General features: G+C 34.4%; 1 protein-coding gene across 1 annotated transcript in view; it reads left to right on the forward strand.

Annotated features, from left to right (window-relative positions):
- The window catches only part of LOC130541838 (disintegrin and metalloproteinase domain-containing protein 18-like), a 220,725-nt gene that overhangs the window by 113,879 nt on the left and 93,039 nt on the right, over positions 1 to 13,807 (forward strand). The window contains exons 14-16 of the mRNA XM_057303392.1: positions 982 to 1,118; positions 3,948 to 4,131; positions 11,863 to 11,958. Of these exons, the coding sequence (XP_057159375.1) occupies positions 982 to 1,118; positions 3,948 to 4,131; positions 11,863 to 11,958 (417 nt within the window). The remainder of the gene's footprint in view (positions 1 to 981; positions 1,119 to 3,947; positions 4,132 to 11,862; positions 11,959 to 13,807) is intronic.

Here is a 13,807-nt window from a genome sequence, read left to right on the forward strand (position 1 = left end):
ATTAGCTATTAACTAATTTTTCCATGTTTTCATTCACACACTTGCACATACATATACACAATGTTCTTTTTTTCTTTTAGGTATGAATTACTTAAATTTTATCATAAATTTCATTTGATGTAGGAAAATTAGAGATGTAATGATCAATGGGATGAGAAAAGTTTCACAACTTATTTATCAAGGTTAAATAATATGAAATACCACTCTGCACTGACAGCAGCCTTTTTAAAATAACTTCTCATTCCAAGCGTGTTTACCATGGCTTTGCCTACAACTCTAATTTCTGGTTTTTTTGTTGTTGTTTTTACTTCATTATCCTACAACCTTTTGATGAGCTCCTATATAACCACCTTACACCTATTTATATTGCTGGGTCATTTCCTAAATGTCACACCTCAGCCTAAGTATTAATTCACAAATAGTAAGTAGTTATACTCCTCCTCAAAATTCTCTGTTGGAGCACTTCATTGTCTTTAGAACACTTTTCATGATCTCTTTGTATTTGGGAAGTTTGTTTTAAGTCTTTTGTATATCTTCTTTCTCCCCTTCTGTAATGGAAGCTCCCGGTGTGAATAAAGTCCATTTCTTCATGCATGCCACTACATTTTCATCTTCTGTTCATGTGCTTGACACATGTGTATGCTGAATTAATATTTGTTAATTGGATGAGCTGATTTGATGAGAAAGTTAAATAAATGTGCTTTATGTTGATTGCATCAGAAATACTATGGCTATAGAATTAGAGCATGTCAAATATTAAACCAGAGAGTGCTTCTAGCTTGATCTTTCTTTACAGTGTTGCATGGTTCTTAGCCAATTAATCAGTATGGATAGTCTTATCAATGACATATCAAAATGACATAAAATATGCTTAACATAAAAACTATTGAAATATAAAATTTTATAGGAACAAAATGTTTTATTATTTGCTTTTGTTAACTTCTTGTATGATGGTTTTCCTTTCAATCTTCTTTATTTTAGTATCCAGATGCAATAACTTTGGAGGGATTTTCAGTTATTATAGCTCAACTACTTGGGCTTAAAATGGGATTAACATATGATGATATTAATAACTGTTCTTGTCCAAGAGCTACATGCATAATGAATCATAAAGCAGTGTAAGACCTTTTTTCTTCTTAATTAATTTCACATATATATTTGTGAAGCTGTTTACAAGATGTGATGAATTTTTCACTCTTTATATTCAACTCCATGCTGAAAATTGGAAAGGTGTGTTGTGCACAAAGAGATATCACACTAACAAATTTGCCTATGTGATATGACTCCAAAAAAGTGGTAAATACCATGATTAACAAATGCTCACTTGAGGGAATTAGAGGGAAATTTTTAAGATTTATGAAGACTGTGAAATATTATATAAATATGGTACTGTTGTTTTGGTTGTTGTAGCATATTGCATTCAAAGCAAACATACCTAAAATTACCCTCAGTGATATAGTACTGGCAGCTTTGGCTAGAATTTTAAGAGAAAGAAAAAGGAGGAAAGGTTTGAGGAGGAAAAAAAAAGTTCCCTTATTTACAGATATTATGATTGACTACCTGCATTTATCAACAGAATCAGTATGCAATTAGAACAACAACAACATTAAAAATGTATTAGAATGGGAGAAACTACATATTATCTATAGACTGAAAGAAAGAGAGGGAAAAGATGACGGTGTTGGGTATAATGAAGACTTAAGAACAAAATCATTGAGTAAATTAGAGAGGATAGCATTTAGTGCATAAGTAGAGGGGCTGACTTTTATTGTCAAGTAGTGTGATAAGATATTAGCAGAGTAAACAGATAAAAATGTAGGTAATTTGGTTAATAGAGGTATAAAGATGAGGGCAATTTCTTCTGATAGGAAGTTCAGAGTAAGGAGTATAAGAGTTTGGATAAAAGATGTGAAGCACTTGTCTTGGAGCATAGAAATTAGAAATGACTTAAGAATGTGATAGGATTGTTGGGCCTTTTGAAAATATACTTAATATGAATTCAAACAGCATGTTATTTATTTTGGTCCATATAATTTCAGCTACCAAATTGTATATATAAAGAAAGTAAATAGTTGAGGTTTTGCCAAGTTAATGCCCATGGGATTCAAAAAGAGTTAGAGTTGCAGGAAAAGTTATGTTTCCCTAAAATAATTATTTCAATTTTTCCTACCCTGCTCTTGGAGGTTGGGATTAGAAATTACTTTGAAATGGCTGCCTTAGCTCAATTTACACTATAGTTGTCTTTAGACCTGGATGGTAATCTTCCCTACAAAAAACAAATCAATTAAGATTTACTTTGAAATGCCTTGTCTATTAAAATTCTATATGCTTAGGCTAGCACAGTCATTTCTTCCTTTTCATGGCCATCTTGTAAGCAAAGATTTAAAAAAATAAATTGCTTTGTACACACTTTAAGCAAAAGTTCCAAGTTCTAATTAATACTTTTAATTTTTACTCAAAAAGCATGTGACCCAAGTAGAAAATAACCTGTTTCTGTTTTTTCTTTTTAAGTTTTATTTAAATTCTAGTTAATTAACATACAGTGCAATATTGATTTCAGGATTAGAATTTAGTGATTCATCTAAGTGTCTATTTCAAAACTAATTCTGTATAAAAAATATCGGTGCTCAAAATTTGTAGCTTTTTGCCTAAGAATGGCCTGCAAAAGTGGAGTGTCACTGATACCTATTGAAACAAAGTAGTTAAAAGTAATAGAAAATTGCTTAAATAATATTATTCCTTGTGATATTCTTCCCACTTTCCCCTATTTATTCCATTACAAATGCCTAAGTCAGTGAAAGCTAAAGCATGCCTTTTTTTTTGTTTTTTTTTCTCACTCTCCCATCTCCAAAACCCTAGCAGCTATACATTTATTTCCTTGGAGGCTCAGCTATTGCTGTTTTGGAGTTATTGGTTCAGACATGATTGCTTAGACTGGCACTGTACAATAGAAATAAAATGTGACCCACATATGTAATTTTAGATTTTCTAGTAGCTGAATTAAAGTTTTTTAAAATCAGATGAAGTTAATTGCAGTAATATATTTTAATAATACATTTAACTCAATATTTAACTCAATATTTAACTCAATATATCAAAAATATTATGATTCCAACATTCAGTCAACATAAAAATTGTTAACTGGATATGTTACATTCATGTACGTGCATGTGTATTGATAGAGGATGTATATGAGAGAAAAAGAGTCCAGGATTACACCAATGTTATTAACCTGAGAAACCAGAAGAATAGAGTTGCCTGGAACTGAGAATAGTGGATGGCACAGTCTTGGCTGAGAAGACCAGTAGTCAATATTGTACATAGTATATTCAGAATGTCTATTAGAGATCCATTAGACACATCTTTTAGATATTCCACTAGAAATATAGCTATAAAGACCTTCACAGAACTTATATTTTAGGGCAAAATTTAAGTTATATAAAAAATTTAAGTTATATAAAAACATTTAAAAAATACAAATGAGCTTATTTTTACATGATGCAAAAGTACCATGTAGAATAATAAATATTGACAGGGGAAGGAGAATGTGGGAGGGGACACAATTTTATATAATGTCAAGAAAGACCTCTTTGGAAGGTAACATTTGAGTAGACATCTAACTGAAATGAGGGAGGGAAGCTTTGGATATATGAGAGAAGAGCATATTAGATAGAAAGAAGGATAGATAATAGTGATAAATAGGTAGATATTTAACTATTACACTTTATTGCTTCCCTGGAAAGGTACATTTTCAATGACATTTTTAAAAAAGCATGTTAAAGATAAATGATGATAAATTAAAATTTAATCATGCTTGTCTTCATCTCTGCTCAAGTACCAGTTTTCTATTTGCCATCTTGCAATTCATATCATTATATATGGGGGCATTGTTTAGGTGGAGTTTTATTAGCCTGAAGATTTACCTGAGGATTATTATTTCATTGTAGGGGTTCCAGTGGTATAAAGATTTTTAGCAACTGTAGCGTACATGACTATAGATATTTTGTTTCAAAATTTGAGGCTAAATGTCTTCAGAACTTTTCAAATTTGCAACCATTATATCAAAATCAATCAGTATGTGGTAATGGGATTTTGGAACCTAATGAAGACTGTGACTGTGGCAGCCAAGAGGTAAGCAATAAAAATTGGAATTTGAGCACAAATTCTTGTGTTTCTAATAAGTGGTTGTCATGGTATATATGGAATAATATATGCAACTATGTCTTTAATATAGAACCTAGATATGAAATGAGTGTAAGTTGAGGGTATATGAATAACTTTTCCATCCCTCTTCAGTTGAGAAAACAAATGAGTCATGAAAATTTGGTTTGCATATACTGTTACCAAGTATGGCAGCAGACAGGTTTTGCATATGTAGGCTAAGTGGTGGGCTTGTTATCCTCACCTTATTTCCTAACTCATGTGGCCCCAGTCTGTTTTCTCTACAAACTTCTCCTGAATTTGGACCAAATTTTCCCATCTCTTTTGGTTGCAAGAATGGTGTAACATTATAATAGATCTTTCTTAATCCTCAAGCATTCTTACGTTTCTAAGTTTCAGGATTATCAAAACTTGTTCTATTTGCTCACTTCTAAATATAGATAACCATTCTACCACAGTCCTATTAACAAAATACTCTCTGTACACTATTCTCAACAGATAAGACCACACATTTAATCTAGTGTCATTGTTACGTAATATTTTGCATTTCCCCTCTATTTAAATAAAATAAAACTTAATGATTAGTCCCCCAGCAGTTACATGAATTTCCTATCCACCTACAAAAAGAGCTGACCACCAATTGTTTACATAACATTAAATCCCTACAAATTATCTTAATCCCTCACTATTCCTAGAAGTTTATATATATGTGCATGTGTGTGTGTGTGTGTGTAGGGTTTCCGTTTATCTCAGGTCTTTCTTTCTTTTTAGAGAATGGGGTGGGGAGGGGCAGGAGAGAGGGAGACAGAGCATTTCAAGCAGGCTCCACGCCTAGTGTGGAGCCCAATGGGGGGCTTGATCTCATAACCCTGAGATCATGACCTGAGTCAAAATCAAGAGTCAGACACTTAACCAACTGAGCTACCTAGGCATCCAGTTATCTCAGATTTTCTAATGTCATTTTACTTTTCTGATTAGTGGTACTATGCTCATCTCATATTTATAACCTCCTAAATATGGTGCCCACTGCCTCCCAAAATATCTGGTTATTTTTAATGAACAATAGAAAAAAACAACATAATCTGGAGCTGGGTCTGCACATTATGAGCTTCCACAACTACAGGCTGTAAGCAGAGTGTCACTTATAGTAGATATTGTCAGTGTCCTACCAAAATCTTAGCATTGATTGTTCCTGGAGAGAGTATTTGCTTCAAGTATCAGAGACTTTTTCTTGGAGTGTTTCTTCTGGTCTCAGTAGCATGCTCAGCTTTTAGCAGGATGGGCTTAAAGCACTTGAGGCTAATGATCAGTCCTCAAATAATTATGAAGGGTAGTTGGTGAATAAATGCCTCATATTCCTTACCCCTTATAAGGAAATTCTCTGAGATATGCTCTATATGAGATTTCTGCAAACTTCCCGGTGGGCCAAAGTCAGCTGCCACCTATTTTTGTAAATGGAACTTTATTGGAATGCAGCTATGCCTATATGTTTGCATACTGTCTATGGCTACTTTTGTGCTATAATGGCAGAGTTGAACATTTGCAACAGAAGCCATACAGCGCACTATTTTAGCAAAGTTGCAAATATTTGCTATTTCGTCCTTTACAAAAAATGTTTGATGCCCCCTGTTTCATATCATTTCCTAGAGGTACCTGTGGAATTTAGCTTTATCTTACAAGAGCAGTAAGCAGGGGCGCCTGGGTGGCACAGTTGTTAAGAGTCTGCCTTCAGCCCAGGGCGTGATCCCGGCATTCTGGGAACGAGCCCCGCATTGGGCTCCCTGCTCAGCGGGGAGCCTGCTTCTTCCTCTCCCACTCCCCCTGCTTGCGTTCCCTCTCTCGATGGCTGTCTCTCTGTCAAATACATAAATAAAATCTTTTTTAAAAAATCAGTAAGCAACTCACAAACCCACACATACTGGCTTGCTTCCCTTCCCTATATCTGTACTCCCGTGACAGTGTTTGGGTGGTAGGTAGAATAGACCTTCGAAGATGTCCTCACTTCAATTCATGGACTTGTGGATATGTTAATTTGCACAAGTAACTAAGGTTATGGACTTGAAGATGGGGACATTATCCTGGGGTATCTGGGTAGGTCCAGTCCAATCAAATGAGTCCTTAAAAACAGAGAACATTCTCCAAGTGAAGTCAGAGAGATGTAGCAGAAGACTCAAAAATACTTGGAGACAGAGACCCAACCTGCTGTTGCTGAAGGAATATACATAGAAGCACAGGAGGAATGCAGTTAGTTTCTAGGAGAAAAAACATGCCCTTGGCTGATAGTCAGCAAGGAAACAGAACTCTCAGCCCTATAACCACAGAAATCAAATTTGGCGAACAATCTGAATGAGACTTGAGGTGAAATGCTTCCCAAAGCCTCTCCACATAGCCCTATTGACATGTTGATTTTAGCCTTGTGAGACTACAAGCAGAGGATCTGGACTAGTTTATGTACTTGAACCTCTGAGCTATAGACTATGAGATAATTATTTAATTATTTTAAGTTGCTAAGTTTTTGGTAATTTGTGACAGCCTCATTAGGGAGCTATTATGCTTATACATATCCTTGTTTCAGAGTCTGTTTCTTGGGCAACTAAAACCAAATCAGCTGGTACCAGAAGATTCCTAGGAAGCAGACACCTAGGATAGGATTTTGAAAGTGGATGTATTGTTCACCAGACGGCAAAATGTACTCATTTCTCGGTTTAGGACATTTGAAATTATGGACTTTAGAAACTTAAATCTTCAAATTTCTGGGAAACCCCTGGGCTGGGAAGTGACTGCTAAGCCCATGGTGGAGGAAGGCAGCCTCACATTGCCTAGAGATGACACAAAGACTCCACATGAAATGGATGTCTCACAAGATGATGCTTGTTCTTTTTAAGATCTGTCCCTGCATTCTCTCATTGGTTCTAGACTATGTCAAGTCTGACCATAGCCCAAGTGAGGCAGTACTCTCTGCTATTACAATAAAGAGATTATTTTTAAGAACTTGCTGATATGTATAGACAAAAACCTGGATAATATGCCAGGAAGGAGGCTAAGAATGCTGGCTCCAAGGTATTACTATATAAGCCTGGATAAGTTAGAGTTTATTGATGGGGGGTACTCTCTGGTGAATCAAGATTTGATAGGCAAGGAGACCCATGGCCAGTCTTGATTTGCTGTGGATGAATCCTGGGTATGCCAGAACTTCTTTATTTTTATTTTATTTTTTTATTGTCAGAACTACCTTAATAGAGAAATATGGAAGGGGTCAAAAGCTCAGAATAGTGGTCATATTATAATAAAATATAAGAATACAAATTCAGCATCCAATTATTTGGGTGGCTCTCAGGATACTGCTTTTACTAAGGCAATGAAAAAAAAATGTACTACAGAAGAGATACTAACATTGTTGAAAATCTCAATGGTAGCTTTCTTCTATAGATAACAGTTGATGGCTGGAAGTGCCATTACAGAACTGGGCACCCTGGTGTCACTAGAAAACACTGAATATCAAAATAGCAGAGGCCAAGTGGCAGTGCTTAAAATAACAGCCAAAATGGATGAAATTAGCGTAAAGGGAAGAGAGGCATAGATGGCAACTACTGGTTTTGACTTGCATGGATTTATACTGATAGTTAAGAAAGATCTGGGTAGTCAATTACCATATTTCTTAGTGTATATAACTAAAATTTTTAAAAAGTGAGCAGAGGATTGATGCCAATTGTTACAGATCTCTTGCTAATCTCTTGCTACATTTTCAGACCCAGCCAGTTTCAGAGCTTGGGCTCATTGCTCAGATAAAGGATGAAATCCTACAATGCTCAGTAAGGAGAGAAAGCAGCAATTTCCTCAATCATTCCCCTCTCCAACAGAGTGACCATAGTCTTTTACTGAAGTAACTGTGCACTAGGGAATGGGGAATACCCAGACCATTGTAAAATGATTCAATACAGAATCTTTGCTCATTGTACTCACATGAGAGGACCCAAAACATCATCATAAAGTGAGGGTAGAGTAGAATCCAGTAACACATGGAGTCCTTGAAAAAGGCCATCTCACAGCAGGTTCAATGGACTCAAGTTTCGCACAGATTCTGCATCTAAGCATCCTGCAAACTAATGTAAGTTGTTTGAATAAATAGATAGATAGATAGTTAGAAGTGCCCCTATTGACACTAATAAAAATTCAATAATAACAGTAACTAAGATGGGATGTCAATATAGATCTTATGTAATATGACATTAAAATGATAACATGATACCATGAACAATGTTATACTACTAAATTTAACAACCTAGGTTAAATGGACAAATTCCTTGAAAAAAAAGCATTTGCAAAAGCCAACATGAGTAGACATTTAAAATGTGAATAGCATTAAGAAAAATATGCTAAAGAAATCCTATCTATATTATCAAAACTTCTCATCAGAGAAAAGTCCATACCACATGGCTCCGCTGGTGATTTTTTTTAATTAATCACAGCATAGAGAATATAGTCAATGATACCGTAATAGCATTGTAGAGTGACAGATGGTAGCTACACATGTGGTGAGCATAGCAGAATACATAGAGAAGTTGAATCACTATGCTGTACACCTGGAAACTGATGTAATGTTGTGTGTCAACTATCCTCAAATTAAAAAAAAAATGCTGATTTTATACATTTTTTAAATTATAGAAAAAAGGCAATATGTTCTAATTCATTTTTTCATCTAGAAATATAAACTAAGTCTTTTCATCCACTTTAATAATTTGGGACAATTACCATCCCTAACAAATTAAACACAAATGTGCATACACAAACACACACACATACTGTGATTAAAATGAGGTGGTATTGGCAAAAAAACAAAAAACAAAAAACAATTTTAAGTGAATATAGTCCATACCTTAATCATTGCTTGATCACCAGTACATAGACTAGCATCTGGTACATACAGGGTACTCAACAAATACTTGTTGATTCAATGAATGCACGGATACTGTAATTTATAAGTATGTATCATTTGTATCAGTGAATAAGGATTACTATATTTAGAATAGCCATTAATCATAATAGTACTTGGAGAGTTTATTTGAAAGTTTTTCTTAATGAAAGCTGAGGAAGAATACAAGAAACTTTTTATAGAAAGAGTTGATTTGGAGGAAATCTTGCCTTTATAAACATCAAACATAGTTTGAGGCTGTTAAATTGCATTCACTGTTGTATTGGGCAATTGGCATAAGAAATGAAATTTGACATCTATATATCTGTATCTATTTATGTATCAATACATATCTATCAAGCGATTTAACTATCTAAATATGTAAAAAGTTATATAGATATATAACATTCATTTTCAGGATGGAAATAGATAATGTCAGAAGCATTTATCTATAAATCCAGTGCATCCATTATGAGAAAGGGAGAAGCAACCCCTGATAATGAAGGGTCTGGACTAGTAATATCAGCTGGGCCTTGGTGTTGTTAGGAGCTGGCCTGACATGCATGGGTTGTAGGATTCTCCTGTTGAACATAACCTTCTTTTCTGACAGCATCTAATCTGGCAAAGCCCAGATTCCTTATATGTCCCAAATTACCCAACACAAGCCCAAATTCTGTAATTATACCCTCTCATTGAAAAGTACCACAGTTTCCCATGGTGTGTGTTCTCTTTTGCTGACACTAGTAATAAATCCAACTTGTTGAACTACAGATGTGTTCCAGGTGGTCTTTGGCAGAATGGCATGGACACCTATATCTTCATCAACATCCCTTATTTTATACAAATTAAATTATGTTTTATACATCCACCTACACATGTGGAGTGTACATTTGTTCTTGTATACACAAACGTAATGACAAGAAATACATATTTGAGCAAATATCTCACAAAATACAGAGGGATACATTTCAGAAAAAATAAATCTGTAAGTTTTAAATAGCAATAAAAATATAATAATAAAGTATTGACAATAGTCTTTGCATAATGGAGGTCTTGGTAAAGAGACATAAAACCCAATAGTCATAAAGAAAGATGAACATCACAAATTTCACAAAATGACAGGCACCCTTAACAAGACAAACAATAGACTGCAAAGAAATATTATAAACATATAGAAGAGAGAAAGGATAACTGCATATTATGTAAAAGTTTCCCCCACTATATAGTGGGGAAAAGAGGGAAAAGCAAACAAAATACTCAACGTGTCAAAAGAAATGATTATTTAATTCATAATGTACAAAATGAAAATTCATGCTCACATTCACTAGTAATTAGAGAAATAACAAAAAAATGAGACACAATTTCCCCATTAGTTCATTGTAAATTAAACTGATTTTTTCATAATTAATATTGATAAATATGGTTGGAAGGGTATCTTCATTTACTGGCCATGAAAGAATACACACACACACACACACACACACACACACACACTCACATAGTGATATTGAAGTTATCCCTGGAGAATCTAGGAAGTATAGCAACAACTTCAACTTTTACTCTATATTTTCTATGTTATTTCTAGGATGGAAATATTTATAAATACATAGCTATTGACATAAAGACATGAAAAAGCAGAAACAAATAGAAAATTAGAAATCAAGAAGAATCGTACCTTTATGCTAAGGGACAAGATCTTTGAAACTAGTTTTTTGAGTAAATAGAAAATGTTTGAGTTTTAAAAAGTGTTAAGAATATAAAAATACTAAAGAATTATATAAATGTAATTTATTTACATGGAAACAATATTTAGTTTATTATTTAAATTATTACCTCATTTGACTAACTGTTGACTGCCATTTACCTTGTAAAAATACATTGGGGCCCTAAGGGTGCTTGGGTAGCGCAGCGGTTAAGCGTCTGCCTTCAGCTCAGGGCGTGATCCCGGCGTTGTGGGATCGAGCCCCACATCGGGCTCCTCCACTGGGAGCCTGCTTCTTCCACTCCCACTCCCCCTGCTTGTGTTCCTTCTTTCGCTGGCTGTCTCTCTCTGTCAAATAAATAAATAAAATCTTAAAAAAAAAATACATAGGGGCCCCTGAGTGGATCAGTCCGTTAAGCATCTGCCTTCAGCTCAGGTCATGATCTCAGGGTCCTGGGATGAAGCCCCGCATAGGGCTCCTTGCTCAGTGGGGTGTCTGCTTCTCCCTCTTCCTGATCATCCCCCTGCTTGTGCTCCTTCTCTTGCTCACTGTCTCTCTCTCTCTCTGTCAAATAAATAAATCTTTAAAAAATTAAGAAAAAAGAAATATTTTAAAAATTTAAAAGTAAAATACATATATTTATTAACATATTTTTGTTAGTTTCATTATAGTAAAACATGACATGATTATTAAACTAAATGTATTTTAATTGTAATTATTGCCTAACTCTACTTTAACTTTATTCACAAATGAAACCTGAAAAAACAAATCACTAAGAAGACAATTGGGGAAGGTTTTCTCTTGGAAACTCACTTTTCTTCCTCAAAAATATATTTCCATGTTGGTAGTTTATGAATTAATTACCAATAATTTTAAGTAATAAATGTTACTGATCAACTGCTATTTTAGATGTTATTTAGTTCCTATATGTTCTTTTGGACATTCTAGAAATAATAAAATAACAAAACTTCACTGAATATATTGTATAATTGAAAAGTTGAACAGGAAAGTGTATCAATAGAAGCTAAGATTAATATATAAGAGCTAAGTGGCTGAACTACAATGATATTTCTTATGAAATTTTAGGAATGTCAGTTTAAGAAGTGCTGCGATTTTAATACATGTAAACTGAAAGGCTCAGCAAGATGTGGTTCTGGACCATGCTGTACATCAGACTGTGAGGTAAGTTTCCAACATTTATAAAGTGGAAATTAAACTGTGATCATAGATGTCTATATTAATTAAACCATTGTGGAGTAGATAAAAAGAATATAGAAGTAATTCAGTGTAACGAAATGGGGAGTCCATAGAAACAACCACAAGTAAAAAGGAAAACTACTATGAATTAAAGAACGCACTGCAGGTGGGCACTGATTATTCTGCTGTGTTCCAACCACAGTTTACCATCTTCTAAATTATCAGGTAAAGAAAGAGTAAACATATACAGTACTATATCAAAATAGTATCAATCTTCAAGGAAATTGTGAAATCAAATAAATGGCAAATGACCATGGAAAAATTGTGTAGCAGACAGAATGTATACCATACAGAATATGCAAAGAACTCTCAGACGTTGATAAATAAAAGGCAAATCACACACATTCACACACACACACACACACTCTCACACACACACACAGGCAAAAGGGATGCTCAGGCAATTTATAACAATGAAAGTAGAATTGTTCAATATGTGTACTTCATGTGCAGTCATTAAGGTAAACACAAATAAAATACAGTATCATATAGTAATACAGTATCATAAAGTAGTCATCCACCTGGTAATCTTAAAAATAACAGTGTCAGATATTAACCAAAGAGAAGGGATAAAGATCGTTTCTGGAGAGTGTTTGTGGAATTCTTAAAAAATTATACAAACTGGCTTTTTATTACTCACAAATTATGAAAAATTTTAAACTATTTGTCTCAACCCTCCAAAAAAGTGTGCTCTCTCTTTACAGTCTTTAGTGGCAGTACATTTTGATGGTATAGAAACTAACTCACAAACATTCCATATAACTTGGTTAGAATGTACAAAGACACGGCAGAATCCCTACAGTGATTTTAAAAAAAAATACAAGTTTAAGTGTTACTGAAGTTGTATAGACAGTGAGGATTACAGAATAAGTAGTAAACACCTGTGTATAATTTTGCAAAGCAAAAATGATCAGTTTTGTATGTTTTCACTTTGTTTCAGCATTTCCAAAACACTTTTTTTTAAGTATTACTTTTTTTATATATAATTTTTATTTTGTTATATTAGTCACCATACAGTACTTTTAAATGCAAAAGTTGAGGGACGCCTGGGTGGCTGTTTGGTTAAGCATCTGCCTTCGGTTCAGGTCACGATCCCAGGGTCCTAGGCTCGAGCCCTACATCGGGCTCCCTGCTCAGCAGACAGACTGCTTCTCCCTCTCCCTCTGCTCCTCTCCCCCTACCCGTGTTCTCGCTTGCTCTGCTCTCTCTCTCTCTCAAATAAATAAATTTAAAAATCTTAAAAAAAAATCCTGCAAGAGTTGAAAATTTTCCAGTTACCTGAAACTTCAAAAATCTATTGAATTAAAAAAAAAAAAAACTCTAAAAAGCAGCATCATTCAAATAGTGGTTAACTCACAAATGTATGTGCAACAGCCACAGCTAACCTCACTATTAGGCATGTCAGAGTACAATCCAAGGCAGAGCCAGTGGCAAGCACCTCTGACAGTTAAGAGGAAAGGGCATGAGGAATGGTATGCAGCTCCGGGCATCCAGGTGCTTGCTTGTGGAGAAAAGGGTCAAAACCGAAGTGACTTTCCTTACAGAATCCAAGGTCCTAATTAAAAGCAGCTCCTTTAAACACCTAAATCCTTTTTGATTCTCTCCTCATCACTAAAACACATATGGTACAAAGTCTTCATACAAAAGAGAAATTTTTTGGAATTGTATTTTATCTCAGTGCTAATAACAAACAATTTAGCAGAAAGAACTACAAAATGCAAATTTTAAAAGGTTTTCTTATTAATAGAACTATTGATTAAGGTAGGAGCCAATT

The sequence above is a fragment of the Ursus arctos genome, unplaced genomic scaffold (assembly GCF_023065955.2).
Source record: "Ursus arctos isolate Adak ecotype North America unplaced genomic scaffold, UrsArc2.0 scaffold_27, whole genome shotgun sequence".
NCBI classification, from domain to species: Eukaryota; Metazoa; Chordata; class Mammalia; order Carnivora; family Ursidae; genus Ursus; species Ursus arctos.